The sequence below is a fragment of the Grammomys surdaster genome, unplaced genomic scaffold (genome assembly GCF_004785775.1).
Source record: "Grammomys surdaster isolate TR1022 unplaced genomic scaffold, NIH_TR_1.0 125852, whole genome shotgun sequence".
NCBI classification, from domain to species: domain Eukaryota; kingdom Metazoa; phylum Chordata; class Mammalia; order Rodentia; family Muridae; genus Grammomys; species Grammomys surdaster.
In genome coordinates this window covers 1,016,953-1,039,633 of record NW_021620678.1, presented here as the reverse complement: position 1 = coordinate 1,039,633, position 22,681 = coordinate 1,016,953, and the positions used below count along the sequence as shown (strand labels likewise).

The 22,681-nt window shown below is 52.7% G+C and overlaps 1 protein-coding gene across 4 annotated transcripts; it reads left to right on the top strand.

The window, feature by feature from the left end:
• Window positions 1-4,726: 4,726 nt before the first annotated feature.
• On the top strand, window positions 4,727-21,954 carry Sun2 (Sad1 and UNC84 domain containing 2). Of its 4 annotated transcripts, none has more exons than XM_028789901.1 (18): window positions 4,730-4,857; window positions 7,333-7,482; window positions 8,195-8,385; window positions 8,545-8,685; window positions 9,434-9,529; window positions 9,840-9,933; window positions 10,928-11,001; window positions 12,675-12,802; window positions 15,640-15,894; window positions 16,443-16,520; window positions 16,916-16,959; window positions 17,408-17,573; window positions 17,897-18,118; window positions 18,380-18,464; window positions 18,817-18,932; window positions 19,026-19,193; window positions 19,367-19,459; window positions 20,442-21,954. In XM_028789901.1, exons 2-18 carry the CDS (start codon window positions 7,358-7,360, stop codon window positions 20,553-20,555), a joined length of 2,190 nt encoding a protein of 729 aa, XP_028645734.1. In that variant the 5' UTR covers window positions 4,730-4,857; window positions 7,333-7,357; the 3' UTR covers window positions 20,556-21,954. The 4 variants fall into 4 exon arrangements, 3 of the variants coding, with proteins under 3 accessions (XP_028645734.1, XP_028645732.1, XP_028645733.1); XM_028789899.1 differs by having other exon boundaries at window positions 10,922-11,001; XM_028789900.1 differs by lacking the exon at window positions 4,730-4,857 and adding an exon at window positions 5,559-5,674 and having other exon boundaries at window positions 10,922-11,001.
• The last annotated feature ends 727 nt before the right edge of the window (window positions 21,955-22,681 follow it).

Genomic DNA, 22,681 nt, shown 5'->3' with positions numbered 1-22,681 from the left:
GTGTACACCATGAGCACACTGGTGGACATACCTGTGGAGACTTGAGGCTGATCCCATGTCTTCCTGTACCACTTTTCACTTTTTTGTTTTTTTGTTTTTAAAGACGAGGTCTCACTACATAGCCCTGGCTGGCCTGGAACTCACTATGTAGATCTGGCTGGCCTCAAACTCACAGAGATCCTTCTTCTACCTTTGCTGCTGAGTGCTGAGATTAAAGGTATACACCACTATGTCCTGCTCCGCCTTGTTTTCTGAGAGTCTCTCATTGAACTTGGAGCTCACAGGTTCAGCTCCACTGGCTGACCAGCAAATCCTAAGGAGCCTCCTCTCTGCCTCCCCAGTGCTGGACTCTAAGCAGATTTATCTGGGAACTGGGGATCTGAACATGGGTCCTCTTTCTTGCAAAGCAAGTGCTTTGGTGGTTAACCCATCTTCCTAGTCCTGGAGGGAGAGCTTTAAAAAAATGCTACTGAGGTCATACTAAGGGCCTGGTTATGGGGCTCATTGTGGCCTGTGACCCAGCTGGGACTTATGTCTTGTTGTGATATGCTGAAACTGGTCAGTAGCTCATCCCTACAGCCTAGTGGCCTGCCCTGCCTGACATTGCCAGAGCAGGGCTGTTGTCAGTGCTCCTGCTGGCTAAACAAGTGCTCATTAAAAACAAACACAAACCCCATCACTGATAGCCTTCCAGGGGACCACACGCTATACTAAGCTCATCCACACATCATTTACACACCCATTGTTCAGATGGGGACATTGAGGCTGACGAAAGTTAAATAACATGCTCACATTGTTCTTCGGGAGGGTCTGAGTCTCAGGCCAACTTTCTGAACCACTGGCCCAGTAATGTCACTGTGGCAGCTGATGCAGCTGCTGTTTATGTCAGAGGGACGACTTCCCATAGACATGGAGCAAAGTGTCTGACCTATACAGCCACCGTCAAAGATGCTAAGCCTGCTCTGCCTTCCTTCTGGATGCTCGACCCATCCAGGCTATTCTTCTGGGGCCTATCCCAGAATGGAGAGCAAGGGTGTAGGGATAAAGGGAGGCGCAGAATGTGCGAGCAGGCATGGAAGTGCTGCTCTGCTCAGGAACTTGAGTTGGGAAGTGTCAGGGAAGACACCTAGGAACCTGTTCTGAATGATTGGCAGGACCTCATCAGCAAAGAAAAGGGGAAAGGGCAAGCCAGGCCCCAGCCCAGCCCAAGCACAGGTTTGGCCTTAGGAGAGGCCACAAGCAAGGCTCTGGGTGTGAAACTGAGGCCCACAGGGGCTCTGCATTAAGGCTCCCTGAAGGCTGAGCTATGGAGTGAGGTCATTGAAGTCCTAGAAGCTGTGTTTAGTTAGCATTTACTAGAAGCTTGGCACTGTAATAGGCGTGGGGTCAGAGATGATGGAGACACAGTCATTCCAAAGAGTCTAGGTCAACGGCTGTGTGCCTGGGAGTGTCCCCCTCAGTCAGAGACCTTCGTCCCTCCCCTGTTGTAACGTGTATCCTGTGTCTTTCTCCTTGGAGCAGACTCCTTCCATAAAACAGCTTTACTGGGCTGGCACCTGCTAACAAACCCTTAGAATGGTTGGATCAAAGAGCCTGTGGATGCCTGGAGCCCCATGGCAGGGCTGGGTGGGGTGCAGCAACACCCCACATCAGATCCCAAGGAAGCAGAGAAACAGCCTCCAGGACTTGGGGGCACCAGGTTTCTCAGGAGTCCTCACCCTGTTAGCTGCCAAACGTGTTCCTGTAGCCAGGAAACATGACATGAAAGTCCCCACCCTGCCAGGTTGGCGTGTGATGGTTAAATGACAGACGCCAACACCTGACCTGGCGGCTGATGCTGACACTAGCCTGGAGCAGTAGAGGTGGCCTTGGTTGCACAGAGGGGAGGGGACCTCCCACAGAAGTATTGAGCACTTGTCCTTGCTACGGAGCAGGCAGACATAGCTCATCCCACCACCATGTGGGGCACAGCAAGGGAAGCCCCCCAAGCTTGGCTGTAGGTCAAGGACAAACCGAGGGCCGTGTGCTGTCCCCACAATGCTCCTCCTTTCCTCGCCTGACCTCACGGGGGAGGCAACAGAGTCCAGAAGGCCTCATTAACTTCTTCAAGGCCAGAATCACGTGGTGTGGCAAGCAAAATGATTGCTGTTATTCATGCTTTATAAAAAGAGAAAAGAGTTCAGAGAGGTTGGTTAAGTGACTTGCCCTGTCACAGAGTGAGCAAGCAGGACACTTGGCCCAGGTCCACCTGCCTCCACTGTAATGGCCCTTCCTCTTCTCACCTGGACAAGAAGAAAGCCAGTAGCCAGGAATCATCCCATGGTCCTGTGTGTTGGGAAGGGTGGTTTAATCTTTGGCTCACCCCACTGCGCTCTGACTCTTGGTATATCTGCTGCAGGCAACTTCATCAAGTTGACTTGACGAAAACCTAAACATATCTGGGAAGAGGGAACCTCAACTGAGGGATTGCCTCCATCAGATTGGCCTGTAGGCAAGTCTCTGGGGACATTTTCTTGATTGGTAATTGATGTGGGAGGGCACATTGTGGGTGGTACTGCCCCTAGCCAGGCACTCCTGGGTAGTATAAGAACACAAACTCATAGGGAACAGCACAGCAGTTGGTAGCGTCTCTTCATGGTTCCTGCCTGACTTTCTTCAGCGATGGATTACGATAAGGACGTGTGAGGCAAAGAAGCCCTTTTCTCCTCCGTGCTTCGGCCTGTGCTTTATCTCTCAGCAGAACCAAACTAGGACATCAAGTTCATGTCGATTTCTTGTAAATCAAGAAAAGCACTACACATGATAATAAAGTATCACATTTATACCCACATGGGTAGAAACTTAACTTTATTATTGTTCTAGAGCCCTCGTGCGTGCTGTCCGTGCATATACTCCACCGTGGACATAAGATGGGGAAGGCACTATCCAAGGCAAAGGAAAAAAAAAGGAGGACCATAAAGTCAAAGTGTGTCCCCACTCTCGTGGCCAGGGTCAAAAAAGAATAGTATTTTTCCCACACAGTTCTGTAGGCTTGAAATCTGTGATCGGTCACTAGCCTATCCATAATGAAGGTGTGGCAGAGCCCCACGGCCTCCCTTTCTCTAGGGACAGTCCTTTCCTTGTCCTTTCTAGTTTCTGATGATTGTGGGCACTCCCCCTCTCTCTGGGCCTTGATCTCTATCTCAGAGGTCATACTACCTCCCTTTCCCCTATCCCTGCCTTTTCCCGAATGAATTCTTGTCACAAGGCCCCTGATAATCCAGGATCATCTCACTCCAAAGTCTGAAAAGCCCTTCCATTTCGGATCCAATCATAGAACCCAGGATTAGCACCCATTGGTGTGGAGGCCTAGCATGCATGGGAATGGTTGCCTGCAACCAGCCCAAGGGCATGAGACTCAAACCAGCACCTGGGGGTGGAGGGAAGCAGGCTCTGTACTGGAGGTAGAGACTGCAAGGAGGGAGCCAAGACCCAACCGGGAGTCCCTGCCCTGCTTAGGTGCGGCTTGTAATCAGTGTCTTCCCTGTGCAGCTAACTTCACGCAGGCATCAGTTCCCAGCAAGTGTAAGTTGTTCAGAAGTAATTGTCCATAGATACTGTAAGGGTAGGCAGCGCCCATTTCCAGATGGGACAGTGGAGGTCTAGAAAGGGGGTTGGGTTTTATCTGTCGGTGAAACCAATCAAACATGAGGGTTTTTGTGTTTCCTCTCGGTTTCCTATTGCCTTCCAATACCAGTTTTTGTTATTTTTATCATTTTCTTGTCCCAGTTTTTTTTTTCCCTTGGCATTTTAAAGTGAAGGACACTGGATCCCATCTTCCTTAGAAGAGATTGAACGGAAGTGTTTTATCCTCAGCCGCACTCCTTCATCTTTGCGGGGAGGGGGTGGAAGGGGACAGGTCTGTGGAATCAGGAACTCATTCCTGGGGGAGGAAAGTAGGAGAATCTGTCGCCAGCCCTATCATCTCTTGCCACCGGGTGTGGATGGAGCCTTCCTTAACATAAAAGCTGTTGTGAAACTTGGGGTTTCTAACCGGACATGGCGGTGCTCTCTAATTTCAGAACCCAGGAGGCAGAGAGGTAGGTGGATCTCGGTGACAGTAAAATCCTGTCTTAGAAAAACTAAAACAACAACAAAAAGCTGTGTTTTGGGAAGATGGGTAGTATCTTGCCCATCTTGGAATTCATAAAATTAAAACGGTATTAATCTTCTAGATTCAACTTCCCCTCTAGGTGGGTTCTATATAAGAAACAGAAAACTTCCACAGACCTGTTTCCCCTGTCTTTAAAATGGGCAGACACGGCTGGAGCTGGCAAGCGTCCACACCATCCGCGCACTATCCTTCAGCGCGGGGCCAGCTTAAGGACCCTTCCCCGGGGCCAATTCCATGACACCCTGGAGCATCAGCACCTAAAGCCTTTAGAGCCCCGGCGCCGCGCGCGCGTGGGCACGGGTGCGCGAGGGAACGCTCAGGTCCCATAGCCTGGAGGTCGTACTCGCCCCCGCCTCCCACGCGCGAGCTACAGGGCCCACGCGGAGGGCGGGCCGAGCCGGAGCCTTTGTGTTCAAACCAACCAATGGGCGGCGACGGAGGGTGGGGCGGGCCTGCTGGGTCCGGCCAATGACTTGTGGGCTGTCAGCGTTGACTGACAGGCGCACACATACACACTCGGCCACGCGCGCACCGCCCTGCCCCACTCGCGCAGCGCGGGCCTCCGCCGGCCGCATTGTCCGCTCACCGACCCCGCGCCGTCCCGCGTCTCCGCTCCGCGCGCGTTTCAGCCCCAGCCCCGGGTCCGGCCGGGCCCAGCGCGCGGCGCCGCCCGGGGGACTCTGACGCGGGAAGAGCCACGCAAGGTAAGGAACGGGTTGGGCCCGCCTCCCACGGCCCCGCGCCCGCCTGACCTGGGTCGCCGTCCGGCCGAAGCGCGGACCTGCGCCTCCCTGTTCGGCCAGGCCGGGCCACTCCAGCCCCCGCGCGACGCACGCCCCGGGACACTCGCGGGCCGGCGCCCTGACGCATCGCGGTCACGGGGAGGGCGCTGTCCCCAGGCGGGACTTCCCCAGCAGCCTCCCGGGAGGAGGGCAGCCAAGACCCAGCCGCCCCAAACCGGACCAGGGCAGTGCCACAGGCCGAGTCCTGGCACTGGAAGTTCCCAGCCTGCGCCACCGCCGCCTGTCACAGTTATGGGGGGCGGGGGAGGGCCCATTTAGCTCAGTTCCAAAACAACCTAACCCAACCAAAACAAAACAAAGCCTTCGCGCGCCGGGTGTGACTTAGAGCCAGGACAGAGGGTGAGCGCCTGGAGCACTTTTTTGTGTCCCAGGGGAAATGGAATGGAAATGTCACGTATAAGATTCCCCAGGACAGGGACCATGTCTTTCAGGGGCCAAGGCTCTGAAGTAGGAAAGGATGTTTTATTTGAGGGTTTTCTAACTAATGGCTGGATGGAGGAGTGTCTATCCCCGCGGCTCCCCACGGTAGACCTTTGTGATCTTGTGTAACCTGGCTGGCCGCTGTGGTAAACTATTTTTTGACAACAGGATGAAGTAAGAAAGTTAAAGATAAGGTCCACACCGCTCCGGGAGCGCTGGGAGGTGGCACACGGGCAGTGTTCAGTGCCCCGCCTCTTCACTTTCTCAGAACGTTTAGATTCTTGCAACAGCAGCATGGGTACTGTATAAACATGTTGCATCCTCCCCCTCCTCCCGCCCCCAAAGGCTTCATGTGCTACAGCGGGGCAGGGGTTAAGAGGTGGTGGGTGTGGGCATCTGGAGCTGTCAGGTGGGGGTGGCAGTCATGGGTGGAACTACCTTATAAGGACTGGAATACAACCCAGGACCAAGGCAACTTCCTGCTTTGGCTACTACCACTTGGTCCCTTTACCAGCACCAGTTAAAGAGAGTGAAAGATGCCAGATGGGCATCCCACCTGGGAAGATGCCAGTTAGCCCAGACAGGAGGCTACTTGTCTTTCTAGCTGGATGAACCTGACCTTCTGGTTTCTGTGGTTGGGATTTGGGTGTGTCTCCTACTATGGGAGGTCAGTATCCACCAGGAATGTCAGAAGCAATACAAAGCCATAAATACCAGGGACTCTTTTTGGATGGGCTTGGGAACTAAAGTGTTGTAATAACGCTAGCCCAGACTTGGTGATACTCCAGTGTTGATATTCTGAGATTTGAAATTGGGTCCCAGCGCTGAAAGATTTGTTTATCTTCACTCAGGTAGTGGAAGGCTGTCTTTGGCCAGGTCTTTTCACCTTGGCCTTCTTATCAGTTTCGCCCCACCCCATGTGGTGACTCTGACTGTCCTATAGGCCAGACTGACTGCAGCACCACATAACAGCTCCACCTTCTGCCTTACTTCGTTAACAAATATTCGTTGTGTAACTGCCATGCAACCACGAAGTTCACAGCTATGTTCCAAGTGTGTGCTAAATAGAACACTCCCCAAATGACTGGCAAACCTTCTGATGGACTGCAAATGTCCAGGCCATGCAGCCTGTCAGTACTAAGCAGAGAGACTAGCGTCCCAGGTTCCTTCCCGTAGATGGGTGATGATGGCCGTCTTGCTTGTGCCAGGGTCATTAATGAGTAGAAAGGAATTAGGCAGCCAGTAGTCATTTATCATTGTCATTGTCACATCAAGATGTCACAGCACAGTGTGCTGAGGGGCTGCAGAATATAGTGGGACGGGTTTCTGCAGTCGGGATGTAGCTGGGTCTGTGAACCAGAGGTTGTGACTATAAAGATAGGATCTGGAGAGATGGCTCAGAGGTTAAGAACACTGGCTGCTCTTCCAGAGGACCCAGGTTCAATTCCCAGCACCCACATGGTGGCTCACAACTGTCTGTAACTCTAGTTCCAGGGGCTCTAACACCCTCACACAGACATATATGCAGGAGAAACACCAATGCACATAAAAACAAACCCATAAAAAAGGAAAGGAAGGAAGGTATGCCCCATAGTGATGCACATGAGACTGGACAGCTGGAGAGAAAAAAGCACTGGCTGGGGGTTGAGGACTGTAGGGCACACCCCAGGAAGCCGTGCCTGTCAAGTGTCAGGCCCTGCTGCACCTCAGAGGTCGAGCAAGGCTTGATTCTGGCTCCCACAGAACTCAGTGCCAAGGGTGATTAAGACAAGCAACCTATAAATTAGGAAACCTTGTGAAAAGAGCCATGGAAGAAGCTCCCTAGTCCTAAGTAAATCCCAAGGCAGGTGGTAGGCAGGGCTGAGGGGAGATGCCCTCGAGCACAGAGCTGCTCTGCCTAAGTGCACAGGGCATCTGTTCTCCACACACCTTATATGTTGCCCTGTCTGCCTTCAGGAGAACCATCCCCACCCACCCCATCATGTCAAGACGAAGCCAGCGCCTTACACGCTACTCCCAGGATGACAACGATGGTGGCAGCAGCAGCAGCGGAGCGAGCTCCGTGGCAGGAAGCCAGAGTAGCGTGTTTAAAGACAGTCCTCTCAGGTAGGAGCAGAGCAGGCAACCCTCCATTTTGCTGCTTTTGTTGTGGATGAGCCAAGGGGGTTGGTTCTGTCTGTCTTTACTCCTGTAAGGATGCTCGGAGCCAGGATGCTGCCTTCTCTACCCACTGTGAGTGCAGGGGCCACCCAGCCTCCGATTTAGTGAACAGGAAGTGGGGAGAAGCAGCTTCACACAAAAGTCAGGCAGGAAACGACAGAGTTGTAAGCCGGGCTCATGTCAGCCAGTTGACTATGGACAGGTGTGGCAGTGCAGCCACCTTCCCCAGGCCCACATTTCATATCTCGACAAGTGGAGAGCCTCAGTCGCTGGCCAGTGGCTTGGGGCAACATGCCTTGTCATCCTGCCTCCCTGCAGCCATGAGCCCCCGAGGCCCTGTCAGGTTTGTCCAAATTTCCAGTAGGTTATGGAAACTCCAAGCCCCCCTAGGAAGCATGGGAAAACGTTTGGCTTTGAAGTTAGGAACCTGTGTTGGATGGTGTCTCTGTCTCTAACTGATGGACTTGCTCATCTCTGGTGAGATCCAGAGATGGATACTGGGAGCAGAGAAATATCTGTGCTGGAAGTAGTTGGGTTGTTGGGCGCCTGGCAACAAGGCCTTCCCACACAAAACAGGGTCGCAAGGGTTGTTGGCTTCCCCTTCCTGGCTGGGCTCACCCCCCGAACCCCTATCTCTCCCCTCATGGCTGACCCACAGGACTTTGAAGAGGAAATCCAGCAACGTGAAGCGCCTGTCCCCAGCTCCACAGCTGGGCCCCTCCTCTGACTCCCACACCTCCTACTACAGCGAGTCCTTGGTTCGAGAGTCCTACATAGGCAGCCCCCGGGCTGTGTCCCTCGCCAGGAGTGCCCTCCTGGATGACCACCTACACAGTGAGCCCTACTGGAGTGAGTACCCCAGCTCTCGCTGCTGAGACCTGCTCTCCAATTCCTCTCCTCTCAGTGTTCCCAAGGTCCCTTGGAGGACGATCCCTGAAGCACCCCTCAGCTCCAGGCCCACGAGGATGGTGGCTGTGAGCGCTCAGCAGAGCCCCTATCTCCTGCCAGGTGGGGACCTTCGGGGGAGGAGGAGGAGAGGAACGGGTGGATCTGAGAGCAGCAAAGCCAATGGGCTCACCACGGAGAGCAAGGCCGCAGAGGACTTTTTCGGCTCTTCCTCAGGCTATTCTTCAGAGGATGACCTTGCAGGTAGGTGCTGCTTTGTTACCCCATGCCAGGGTAGACAGGAGACAGAGGGCAAGGGGCATCCTGACAGTGTGAGATGACTTCACATGTCACAGGCCTTGGGCACTTCACAGCTTCCCTGAGAGCTGGGAATAGAGTTTCTTTCATTGGTAGAGAACTTGCCTAGCAAATATGGGGCCTTGGGAGGGTGTGTGTGTGTGTGTGTGTGTGTGTGTGTGTATTCGCACATGTGAGCACCTTACTGGGTGTCTCTGCACCAAAGCTCTCCCTCCTGGCCCAAGCTGTCCCTCACCTAGGACTGTGTGTCTGTAGGAGCCTCCTCCAGTGGTCTGTGAGTGACCCAGAACCCACACCACTGTGCTGTAGACAGTTTTATCTGGGGCCCAAACATGGTTAATACTCAGAAATTTCTGATACATGTTGGAGCAACTGCCTAGAGATTGTTGGCAGGGTAAGGGTGCAAAGGGCAAATAAAATGTCGAGGCCTGGGGACTTAGTGCAGGAGGCGCAGTGCTAAAGCAAGCACAGGTCCTAGGTTCAATCCCCAGCACCAGGAAAAAGACTTTGGAAACCTCGCATCTCTTCACTTCACAAACATTCCTGGACCACACTACTGTGTGCTGGGCCAGTCTGACACTCTGGGCAGAGGATGAGTGGCTTCAGCTCAAGGAGAAATCAGGTTCCACGGCTGCGGCTCTAAGGAATCAGTGCTCTTAAGGAGCTACGTTTGTTTTCCTCCCCTTTCCTGCAGCCTACACAGACTCAGACCAGCACAGTTCAGGGTCAGGGTTAAGGAGTGCAGCATCTCGGGCCGGCTCCTTTGTCTGGACTCTGGTCACTTTTCCAGGTGAGTGCTGGCTGTGTGCTAGACAACTTCCACACTCTGTGTCTGTGATGGGGCACCCAGGCTACAGAGTTGGGAAAGGCTTGCAGGGGAATCATGACTGGGAGCCAAGGGCTGTGGGAACCCTCTAGCAGGTGAGAGCAGGAGCCACCTTGGAACAGGCTGAGTTATAGGAAGACCGTGGGCTTGGAGAGGGGTCACTGTGGAGTGGGACAAAGGGGGCTTGGCAAGGATTGGGCAAGAGAGCACACAGATGGGGGAAGGGCAGTGTGCTAAACACAACCAAGTCTTAAGCTCAATGGCCACTTTTCAGGCCGCCTGTTTGGTCTTCTCTACTGGTGGGTTGGCACCACCTGGTACCGCCTGACAACTGCTGCCTCCCTCCTGGATGTCTTCGTCCTAACCAGGTGAGTGAGATGCCAGCCTTGAAGAATCAGAAGGATGTGATACCACAGGGCTGAACAGACTCTAAGCTTGAATGTGGTCCACTACTCCTTGAAGGTTCCCCAGGCTGTGTAGCTTCTGGCTTAGGTGGGATTTCCCTCCTAGTTGATTACCTTCAGGCAGTACTCTGGAACACAGGTGCTTGCTTTACCTAGACCCTTCCTAAGGACACCTGGATCCTTTACGTCCTCAGAGAAGGGGTGGCTTTGTTTCCACTGGCAAACTGAGGCACTAACCCAAAAGAGGGGTTCTCAGAAGTCCTGCCTCTCTCTTAGACCCATGACAGGCTACATTCCAGAAGTTCCTTCCCATGATCAGGTCATGTCTGAGGATGCTGTGGGGTCATTCCCCAAGTTCCCAAACCAGCAGGACAGACGTTAAAGACTGTGTCCCCTGGGCAGAGAACAAAAGCTAGACCAGGAGGGGGTCAGGGCATCTCTGCCAAGTCCATGTCAGGGACCATGGCTAGATAGCCTGAGCTACATGGGGAGTCCAGGTCAGCCTGGGCTACCTATCAAAACCGTTTGAAAAATATATATGTGAGGTGAGGGGATGTGGCTGGAGGGTTAGCTCAGCACAAGAGCACTTCCACGGGACCTGAGTTCAATTCCTAGCACCCACATGGTGGCTCACAACATAATGTTACTTCAGTTTCAGGGACTTTGAAAGAACCTGTGCTCATCTGCATACACACACACACACACACACACACACACACACATACACACACACACACACACAAATGTTTTACAGTTCATGGAACCAAAATGTCCCTGTAACTCTTAGGACCTACGGGTACCATTCTAGTGTCCTGTCTGATCTTGGTCCCATAGGAAGCCCAAGGGTACATATTTTAACTCTAGTTCAGAATTCTAGAAAAGTCCCAAGGGACTAAGTGCAGAATGGAGGCCCAGATCCCACTGACATCTGTCTCTCGTCTGTCTTCCTGAGGTCCAGGCACTTCTCGCCGAACCTGAAGAATTTTCTGTGGTTCCTTCTACTCTTGCTACTCCTGACTGGTCTGACCTATGGTAAGCAGGGGTGAAGAGAGGGAAGGCAGAGGCAGGGTTAGGGTGTGGCAGAGTTGCAGCTAATGGTGATCCAGCAAGCCATGCAGAGCCCTGAGCCTGACTTTCCTACTCCCCTAGTCCCACCCCAAGTCCTCTACTGATGCAGGCAGCCCTGTCTGACAATGTCCCAGGGCTGAGGGGACATGCCTCACCTCTGACCTTACTCTTGCTATATAGTACAGGGAGCTTCTGGGAGGAACACACCCCCGGATAGCTACTTTCTGGGTAGCGAGCAAGAACTCTGAGCTATTATTAGGAGCAGCTATTTTCCCTCTATTCCAAATCAGGACAGAGTCTGTGTGACTGGACTGTTCTTACAAGATCAAGTGAAACCTTTGGCTGCCTTTAAGCTAGAAACAGCCAGAAAGGCACTGGTTGAGACCGTAAGAGCTGCTTACCCACAGCTCTCCCTGTTGTGCCTGCCGCTGGACCTTCTTGTCTTTGTCTTGTGTGTTCCGCTTCTCATTAGATAGTTTAACTGAGTTTCCGGTTTCGTGTGACTTGGCTGTGTAGACCTAGGCTCGCTTTCAACACCTGCAGAGCAATGCTTTGTTAGTGTGTGTGTGTGTGTGTGTGTGTGTGTGTGTGTGTGTGTGTTTTCCAGAGAGTTGGTTTAGTTTTATGGTCTTGTACTTCTCCTTTTTTTTTTTTTTTGAGATGGGTTCTCTGTAACGCTGGCTGTTCCACCCTGGAACTCACTCTGAACACCAGGGTGGCCTCAAACACACAGGTCTGCCTGCCTCTGCCTCCTGACTGCTGGGATTAACGGTGTGTGCCACCATCACCCGGCTTCTTTTATTAATAAAAAGGGCAGGACATTTTTCCAAATGTTGATTTCCTTTTTGTTTCCTGTTACAAGAACAACTTGTTCATACTCAGTGGAAACTGGGCATCACCCTTAAAATAACTTTACCTTATTATTCACGACCGTGCAGTGTTTATCCTGCCAGCCCTTTCCCTGGTGTTAAGCACAGCTCAGTCTGAGCTGTACCAATTCCTCATGGTTGATAGAGACGATGTCGAAGCCAGAGCATGTGGAGATGGGAGGCGAGAGGGGCCAGACCTGCTCAGTGAGGTCATGTCCACTTGGGACCTCAGGCCTAGTGGCTTGTGTATGCTGCCTTCCCCTCCCTGCTCATGGCTGATAGTAAGAGGCAAACATGGAATTAGGCACTGTTTCTCTGTGGCTGCAGTCTTGGGCCCCAATCCTGGATCCCACACCTTGAAGCGGGTGCTGTGTTGTCTGTGATGCTCAGCCATGAAGCCAGGGAGCTGCTAAGCCCACTCACAAATGCTACTCGAGCCAGCTAACCCTTCTGGACAAGGCAGTCAGTGTTGTTGTTGTCAATGTTGTTGTAGTTGTTGTCAAAGCTCCTAGGGGACTGTTCACTGAACCATGAGTGTGTCCATCCAGGCCTGGGCTCCACCCCTGAGAATCTGTAACTAGTAAAGGAAGTTGTTTTCACCTAAGTCTAACTGTCTGTGGGATGAATGAGGACACCCGGAGTAAGGTGTGAGCATGAAGGTGCTGTGAGGCCATGGGCTGTCACTTCCACCTCTGGTAGAGCAAGACTCACAATGCATGACACAGGCTGTGACCAAGAAGATTCTCAGTACTCTCTCCATGTTCCTAGGTGCTTGGCATTTTTACCCCGTAGGGCTGCAGACATTGCAACCCGCGGTGGCCTCCTGGTGGGCAGCAAAGGAGAGCAGGAGGCAGCCGGAGGTGTGGGAATCCAGAGATGCCTCCCCGCAATTCCAGGTGAGTCTGAGGGTGAAGAGGACACTTCTCCAGCCTGGCTTTGCAAGTAGGAGAAGTCACACAAAACTCACACAAAACCAGAAAACTACAACACCCTTCCTGGGCTGTTTGTGGTCATGGGGGGGACTAACTTTCCTCTAAACGGGACTCAACAACTCAAAAGTTATGTACATCTTCAGAAAGCAGAAGGAAGGGGCTGCCAAACGGTCTTGTTGCTTTCCAATGTGATTTCTCCATACTGCCAAGGTTTCTGTGTGTAACATCCTGACCTGGTACCTCCCACCCCTCCCCCAACTTATACTGTGGCTTAAAACTTCAAGTATGTAGTAGCTGTGAGTCTGGAGGACTCTCCCAGGACAGTCTGTGCTAGTTGCTTAGTAGGCCAACAGGCCCAGGCCCTCACAGGGACAACTGCCCCTACCTGATCTTTGTTCACCTGTCAAGCTAGCCTGGGCTTGCTCCCATAGCAACTCAGCTGTGTTCTAGGCAGCCTGCCAGGTCACTCTGCAGAGGCTGCAGTCATGGGGGTGAGAGACAGTGGTCAGTGCCTTAAATTAGGGCAGGTCTAGGGTGTGCTCTTTAGGGGCCTGCACAGTTAAAGGTGACATGTATATCCAGAGTGTAATAGAATACAGGTCACCTGAAACTCTGTCCCAGGGCTGTGGTGCTGGCTCAGCGTGCACAACATGCTTGTGTGATTGTGAGACCTGAGTTCATATCACCAGTCTGACTAGCACAGGCCTGTCACCTGGTGCTGGGGTGGAGGGGTGGAGTCAGGTGGATCTCCAGGGTTTGCTGTCTAGTCAGTCTAGCCAAAATACTGAGCTCCAGGTTCAATGAGAGGGCTTAAAAAATAAGGTGGAGAGCCATAGAGGGAGACATCTATTGTCAACTTCTGGCCTCCCCTTGTGCACGCACAAGCAAGTGCACCTGCACACACATGTGCACACATACATACATGTGTGCACACACGTGTTGAAGTTAAGATCTGGTTCTTTTTCCTAGTCCCATGCTCCTAGAAATAAGACTCAGACTCAAAATATATTTACAAATACCCTGGCCATATAGCTAGGCTCTTCTCTTACTAGATCATAAGTAAAATAACCCAATTATTTTAACCTACGTTCTGCCATGTGGCTGCTTACCTGTGCTTGGGTACCTCACATCTTGTCTCCTCACATCTGCCCTGGGCCAGTCTCCTATGCCTGGCCTGTTCCAGAATTCTTTCTGCCTTCCAGATGTCCTACCTTCTATTCCCTGCATAAGCCATAGGCCATAGACTTTTTAATTGACAGGTGATGCTTCCATACAATACACAGATATTCTCTGTGCACACATGCTTACACCACACACAAGAACATGGCACACACACAAACCTCTTGGTTTTTGCAGGGCATGGTGGCTCACACCTGTAGTCCTGGCACTTAGGAGGCTAAGGCAAGAGCTTCACATGTCTTCGCAGTCAGCTTGGGCTACATAGTAAACTGCAGGACAGTCAGGACTAAGAGTGAGACCCTTCCTCAAACAAACAGCCCCTTCCCCCACCCTCCAAACTGTTAGTCCTCTAGTGAAGTGAACGTCGCCTGTATCAGCTGAATTAAGCTTGCCACATTTTAAATATGTTCCAGCGCCGGGCGGTGGTGGCGCACGCCTTTAATCCCAGCACTTGGGAGGCCGATGCAGGCAGATTTCTGAGTTCGAGGCCAGCCTGGTCTACAGAGTTCGTTCCAGGATAGCCAGGACTACACAGAGAAACCCTGTCTCGAAAAAACAAAAACAAAACAAAACAATATGTTCCAGCACAGTATGCTCTTATTTCTTAAAATGATGACATATTCTGGGAAGCAAGGCCAGCAGAGCAGAGACAGGACCTGCTTGTGGGAAGACTCAGTGAAGACAGCTGCTTGGGAGAGGTGATGGCAGGGGCGGGGCAGGGCAGGCTAGGAGTGGATTCTGTGCTCGCTGCCTTGGTTTTGTGCAAGCATATATTTAAAAGAGAATGTCTGAAAACCTGAGACCTCTGCCCCAAAGTCCTTTGCCCTTTAAGGGACAGTTGGTAGATTGTGTTTTGTAATTTCCCTTGGCAAAGATTTTGTTGTCTGGCCAACAGTAGTCCTCATATTCATGACATACTACTATGTCATATTTGTGACATATCCAAGGTGCCACCCTTGGGTCTGATGGCTGTTACTACATCTTCTCTAGGGCATTCATTTAAAGGAAGAAAATACAAAGCCTTCAAACCATTCCCCTTTTGGTATAGTTATCTATAGAAGAGCAAAAGCACTTGAAAGCCAAAAGCTGCCTCCCCCACCTTATACAGAGCATGAGGTGGGGGCTGCCTAGCTGGGCCCCTCTGACCATTCTTCAAATTCACAAAATTTTCCTTGCCAGTCCCTGTGCTTAGACTCCCTCTCCCAGCTACCTTTCCCTCCACATTGGGATCTGATGGTGACAACATGTTGAGGGGGGCCTGGAAGCGGGGGGGCCCTCCTGCAGTGCACGCTCAGTATCTCCTGGCAAATGCTGCACCTACTAACCATGTCCCAGCTGTTTTTGCCCTGTTTGTTTTTTCCTAGAGAGAGTTTCACTAGCACTGGCTATCCTGGAAGTCACTCTGTAAAACAGGCTGGCCTTGAACTCACAAAGATCCACTTGCTCTGCCTTCCAAGTGCTGGGATTAAAGGCCTGTACCACTGCCCAGCTGCCATGTCCCAGCTGTGCAGTCAGGAGCCCCTGGGACTTTTTTCTCTCTGCCGTCTGTCTCAGTGGCCATACTCAGGAAGCCTTGTGGTATCTCCCCTGGGCCCTCTGTTCTTTACCTCTGGCCCCACCAGGCTGAGCAGCGTATTCTCTCCCGGGTTCACTCTCTGGAGCGGCGCCTGGAAGCTCTTGCTTCTGAGTTTTCCTCAAACTGGCAGAAGGAGGCCATACGGCTGGAACGCTTGGAGTTGCGGCAGGGGGCTGCTGGCCATGGAGGAAGCAATAGCCTGAGCCATGAAGATGCCCTGTCTCTCCTAGAAGGGTTGGTGAGCCGCCGTGAGGCTGCCCTGAAGGAGGACTTGCGCAGGGACACAGTGGCTCGTATCCAGGTAGGGACATCGTTGCCTGGGGGTGGGACTGCATATTTCATAAAGGGGACACCATAGAAAACCCTGATAGTCATATGCAGGCGTAGGAGGCCCTACAGGGCTGCGAGGAGACAGTAGTGTGTCTCTTAGGGCCATTGGCCAGGCACCCTGTCAAGATGAAGCTGCTCCATCTTCTGTGGTGGGAGTCGCTGGCACAGTGCCTGACACAAGTGAAGTGTTAGGCACAGGTGCTACTCCTTGTATTTCAGAGCCTTGTAACATAGGGCCAGGAGCTGAAACTTGGGAGTTGAAGAAACCCTAGAAGGAACCCAGTTAGGCCATGTCTAATCACAAGTGTTCCTCCAAGGGCAACTGTCAAACTCTCTCCCTGTGGTGGTGCATACCTTTAATCCCAGCACTCAGGAGGCAGAGGCAGGCAGATCTTTGAGTTCGAGGTCAGCCTGGTCTACAGAGGGAGTTCTGGGACAGTCAGGACTACATGGAGAAATGCTGCCTCAAAAGCAAACATATGACCCCTCCCCCCAAAAATCAACCCTCATATCTGGTAGGAAGAGCTGGCTACTCTGAGGGCAGAGCATCACCAAGACTCCGAAGACCTCTTCAAGAAGATTGTCCAGGCCTCTCAGGTCAGTGGGCTAGGCATGCAACCCTGCACTGGGATCTCACCCAAACTTACATCTGTCCTTGATTCTGCTTTGGATACGCTGGGATGTTGCCTTCTCTGGGGCCTGAACTTGCCACAGATGTAGATGCATCACAGTGACCGGGGATGTGTGTGGGGGGCAAGGATGGTATTTGCGCTGGGTGTGTTTGTGCACAGTCTGAGAAGGGAAGGCGTCTGAGAAGGGCCGAGACTCACAGGACTTCACCTGCTTTGATCTTTGCTGAAAGAGCTGGGAGACCCTTTCAGGGCCGTGGGTGGGTACGCTCCAGGGAGTGGGTAACACTCCCATATAGAACAGTCCCTCAGACGTCTCTGAACTCATCCTGTCTTGTCCTTGTCCCTTCTTGCTGCCCCCAGGAGTCTGAAGCCCGTGTCCAGCAGCTGAAGACAGAATGGCAAAGGTAACGGCAGCCATCTGGCGGCGGCTTGCTCTGCCACCCGTCAGGATTCTGCCTGGTTGGTTGCGACTTAGCTTAGGATCCCGCCTGTGGCCTCTAAGGTACAAGGCAGGTTGTTAAGGCCTGGGGGAGGCGGGGACAGGCATGGCAGTGAAACTGGAGCTTGTGAGCTGGTCTTTTCTGTATGCCTTCTGCTCTTATGACCGAGTTGTGAAGGCGTGGCAGGCTGTGACATTGTGAACTGTGCTGTCCAGGCCTCCAGAAAATCAGGCCAGAATTAGCTGTGAGACAGGCAAGCCCAAGCTCCTGGGCTGTGTTCTACTCCCAGACTGCAAGGCAGCCCTGCTCCTTCACACACAGTGATGGGCTTACACCTTCTGACTGGAGTCAGTCAGGGGTTCCTCGTCCTTCCTCAGCATGGCCTTACCTGCTTCCTTCCATCTGGAACTAGCATGACCCAGGAGGCCTTCCAGGAGAGCTCCATGAAGGAGCTGGGACGGCTGGAAGCCCAACTGGCCAGCCTGCGGCAGGAGCTGGCTGCCCTGACTCTGAAGCAGAACTCTGTGGCAGATGAAGTGGGCTTGCTGCCACAGAAGATCCAGGCTGCCAGGGCTGATGTGAGTGGGAAGTACCCTCCCCTCTGAGACCGCCCACTGGGAGGGGTGTCTGTCAGCTGGAGCAGTGTCTTTGACCTGTAGGTCTGGAGGCACATGCATAGCTGATCCGATGCAGGGATGCAGGCCTGGGCTCTGAGGGAAATACTTTCTAATCGCCCTCACTGTTCCCTGGAGAGAGTAGTTCCTAACCTCTAACATCTCTTCCAGGGTCTTCATCCTTCCCTTTCAGCTCTGCTTCCTCCTCCAGTGACAGCCCACCCACCCTGTCATAGCAGCCCCTGCCATTCTTGCAAGCTTCTGAGTGACATTGCCTTTGTCCGTAGGTGGAATCCCAGTTCCCTGACTGGATCAGTCAGTTCCTTCTTCGAGATAGGGGTGCCCGAAGCGGGCTCCTGCAGAGAGACGAGCTGCATGCTCAGCTGCAGGAGCTGGAGAACAAGATCCTTGCCAATATGGCTGAGGTGCAGGGCAAGTCAGCCAGGGAGGCTGCAGCTTCTCTGGGACAGACACTGCAGAAAGAAGGCGTAATTGGGGTGACAGAGGAGGTAAGGGATGACTACTCTTCCAACACATTGCTTTTTCCCCTGGAAGTCTTACACGGCCAGCTCTTCATGTGTATTTGGACATGACAGATCCTCCTGGCTGGAGTTTCGAGTGTTTATTCTGGGCCCAGTGTGGGTGGTGGCAGTGTACAAAACCTGCTTGGGTACCACTGGTTCTAGTCCAGCAGGGCCAGTCTATGGATATGCATGCAGTACCTGTTCTGCCCCATTCACATCCCACTGACTCCCTGGGGCATGTTTTAGCAAGTGCACCGGATTGTCAAGCAAGCCCTGCAGCGCTACAGTGAGGACCGGATTGGAATGGTGGATTATGCCCTGGAATCAGGAGGTATGTGCCGCCTTCACCGCTTCACCTTAGCCTGGTGAAGCCAGCTAGGCCCCAGGTCTGCCAGGCAGCACAGTGCTAAGCATACAGCGCTTGAGACCAGCACAAACTAGACTTTCATCCAAGGCCTGGGATGGCTGAGGGAAGCCGTGAGCCACTGAGCGGACCCCTGGATGGGAATGGTTCTGTGAGACTGGGTTAGAGCTAAGGGGTGGACCTGAGGGACTTGTCCCCATGTTCTTGGAGACAGGCAGTAGCAGTCTCTTCTCTGGCCGCCTCTTCAACCCTGGAACCACCACCCGAACTTATTGGGCCTCCCCACTGTGAGTTTTAAAATTGTTCTTTCCTGCGACAGGAGCCAGTGTTATCAGCACCCGCTGTTCTGAGACTTACGAGACGAAGACGGCTCTTCTCAGCCTCTTTGGCATCCCCCTGTGGTACCACTCCCAGTCACCTCGAGTCATTCTGCAGGTGGGCACTCTGAACACAGTGGGGAATGCCCTGTCTCAGTCAGCCACAGCTGGATTAGAGGCCCTGTTCTGACATGCCTCCCACCCCCTCCAGCCAGATGTGCACCCAGGCAACTGCTGGGCCTTTCAGGGGCCCCAGGGCTTCGCAGTGGTCCGCCTCTCTGCTCGTATTCGCCCCACAGCTGTCACCTTAGAGCACGTGCCCAAGGCCTTGTCACCCAACAGCACTATCTCCAGTGCACCCAAGGACTTTGCCATCTTTGTGAGTACCTGATCTTTATTGGGGTGTGTGGGGTCTTTGCTGAGAATTACACTAGGTGGCTCTGGCAGTGAGGGGTTAGTGCATTAGAGAGAGCCTGGAGAGACCTGGCCCTTCAGCACGGCAGTGAGAGTGAGGTGGCCCTCTCTGACTCCTCCCTGTGTGCTTTTCTGTAGGGCTTCGATGAAGACCTGCAGCAGGAAGGGACGCTTCTTGGCACGTTTGCCTACGACCAGGATGGGGAGCCCATCCAGACCTTCTACTTCCAGGTACAGGGTGTGTGCTTGTGGGGTGGTACCTCACACTCCCAGTCAACAGCAGACATCTTCCAGTATCCAGTATCTGCAATGCTAGGCAGAGGATTCAGGGATGGGTGTGTCTTCCCACCCTGCCTTACTTCAGGGTGTAGGATAGAGATGACCCTCTCCTGTCAGGGACACAGATGGCAGCGTCCAGAGCTTTCTGATCAGGGGCTCCACTGAAGTGAGTTTTATTAAGGAAGGGTTGTGACAAGGAAGTGACTGTGAAGGGTGCTCAAGATGATGGGTGTGCAGAGATCTGGGGCCCCAGGTAGGGCACATGGGCGTCAGATCTCCTAGGCCTGTTAGAGGCAGATTCTGGAGCTAGGAATATAGGACAGTTCATTTTAATTCTTTTAAACTTGATTTTGTGTGTATGAGTATTTTGCTGGTATATATATCTGTGCACCATCTGTGTACTGGTACCCAAGAGGCCAGAAGAGGGCTTTGGATGCCTTAGAACCACAGTCACAGACAATTGCAAGTTGCCTTATGAATGCTGGGAATTGAGCCTGGATTACATGGAGGAGTAGCCAGTGCTCCTAACTGACCCAGTTCCTCAGTCCTGTAACACTATAGCTTTAAGCATAGAGATCAGGCTAGACGCTTGAGGAAAAAGCCCAAGTGTCCACAAGCACTGATAATGCTAACCATGACGGGATGAATTCACCTGTCTCAGATGAACTGTGCTGGTCCTGGGTCCTCAAGACTGTTCATATATGGCCCAAGGGCTGGCTCATGTGGGTAGTGACACTTAGGAACCCCAAAGTCCCCCCAGGGCCTTTGGCCTAGAAATTCTGTTCCAGGAAAGAGAAACTTTAGAAATTCAGTTTTTTGTTTTTGTTATGAGTCCCAGGGCAGGAGACATCTGGCTGCTGGAGTGGCTCCCCACCCCTTCTGTTGCTGAGGTGTCAAAGGACTCTGTGACACTGAACCCCTCTTTTCTACCTAGGCCTCTAAGATGGCCGCATACCAAGTTGTGGAGCTACGGATCCTGACCAACTGGGGCCACCCTGAGTACACGTGTATCTACCGCTTCCGGGTGCATGGAGAGCCTGCCCACTAGTTTTTTGAGATCTTTTTGCCTGTTGCTAGCCCCATGGGAAGCTCACCGTTCCCAGCATCTACCCTTGCTCTGAGAATAGGTGCACAGCACCCCACCACTGCCCGCACATGCTTGTTAGCGCTGACTTCCAGGAGTAAGAACGAAGAGGCAGCATGTGTAGACTCCCTGCATAAGCCAAGCAGCTGGAGGTTGCCAACAGGCCCATGCCTCTCTTAATCTTCCCCCAGAGCTAGGCGCCTACCAGGGTGTATATATGTAGCATACTTTGGGGGACTGTGAGTCAGGAAGTGAGGTGGAGGGACTGGCACCAGTGAACTCCTGGTAGGTGCCAAAGCCATGGGTATGCCAAGCCAGAGTCCCAGGGATAAGCTGGGAGTCTTGTGGCCTTTTAGGACAGTCCTTAGTACTATTGCAGCTGGGACTGTCCCTGGCAGGTGCCTGGTAAATGACTCAGAGGCTGCTGTGCTCTTCCAGCATAGAAGGTACCATGGCCCATAGGAGCCCTGGAGTTTCTAGCAAATGGGACAAAACCAGCTCCTGTGTGCCTCTGAGGACTACTGTCTGTCTGTGCCAACCTAAGAGATTCCCAGTGCTGGGGACCATTGCTTTTTCTCCTGATGTGGGGTGAGGGTCTGTTTTCCATTCCTGCTGCATCCTGCCTGTGCTCCACAGCAAGCTTCCCATCCCCCGGGGAGGACCTAGCCCTGTCTTTGGGGCCTTTCTAGCAGGGTAGTCTAGAGGAGAGGGGAGAGGACTTCAGGGGTTCTCCTGATCCAGTGCCAATAGCCACAGTGTGGCTCAAGATATCAGGTAGAGGGGCTACACTAGCCCACCGCACTTAGAGTGGCCCTGTCCACTCTAAAGCAACTCCTTAAGCTCTCGGCTTTTGCTTAGATTGCTTCCTTTCTGGCCTGTATTGTGGCAGTTGGATGGGGGCTGAGAGGGAGGGAGGCTGGCAGAAGTTACCTTGTGTAGGGAGGAGGAAGAGGCTTCTAGATTGAACAATCCTGCTGTATTATATATAGAATTCTCAAGGTCTGTTTTTTTTTTGTTTTGTTTTTTTTTTTTAACTGAAAAAGCTACAGGCTTGATTTCTAGCCCCATTCTGAGGGGCACCAGCTGTTACCCAGTTTCCAGTTCTTGCCTCTGAGAGGGGCTTGGTCCTGCCTGTCTATGGAAGGGGCCAGGAGGAGCTGCTAGGCAGGGCAAGCAGAGGCCTGGTTAAGTGTTCAGGCGAAATGGCAACCTGTTCAGCCCTGCCCTCGGGGCTTGTTTTGTGCTCTCCTGTCACAAATGCTGCACTGTTGATTCTTTCAAAACAAAACAAAACAAAACAAAACAAACCTCTCCAGACTCTAATTTATGCCTATGCAAAAAATAAAGGATGCCCAGGATCAAATGGATTGTGCTTTTTTTCTGGTTGTCAAAGAGCAACTCCGCCGGGCGGGCAGTGGTGGCGAACACCTTTAATCCCAGCACTTGGGAGGCAGAGGATTTTTGAGTTTGAAGCCAGCCTGGTCTACAGAGTGAGTTCCAGGACAGCCAGGGCTATGCAGAGAAACGCTGTCTCAGAAAAACAAAACAAAACAAACAAACAAACAAAAAAGCAACTCAGCTGCTCTTGGGGGATACAGGGCCTGAATTCTTAGCCAGACCACACTAAAGACTTAGTCCTAATGCCCAGAAACCCAGGCCTTTGGTTAAAACCACTGGACAAACTTGGAACCCCAGCTAAGGTCCACTACAGTGTTTTCTGGATTTGAGGGCTGCCAGGAGGAAATGAGATGGCTTTAGGAGCTGTCAAGAACACTTCTATGGAGGAGGATGGGGGGGGGAGGGAGAAGAGGATGGGGGCTTCCCTGTCTGCTTAAACTCAGGCAGAGGGCCTCAGGCTGATAGAGGTGTCTCCTGAAGAGCCAGGATCTGCCAAGATGACAGCCAGATCGTTGCCTAGATTCAGCTCAGGTGATGCTTTACCAACCCGGAGGCGAATCCTACTGACCATGGCATCTTGCTTAGAGCTGGCCCTTGCCATGGCTGAGAAAATAAAAGCAGGAACTGGTCAGCAGGGAGGAGAGGGCACTGGCTAGAGTACAAGTTGGCCCAGAGCTTGGTCCAGAGCCCAG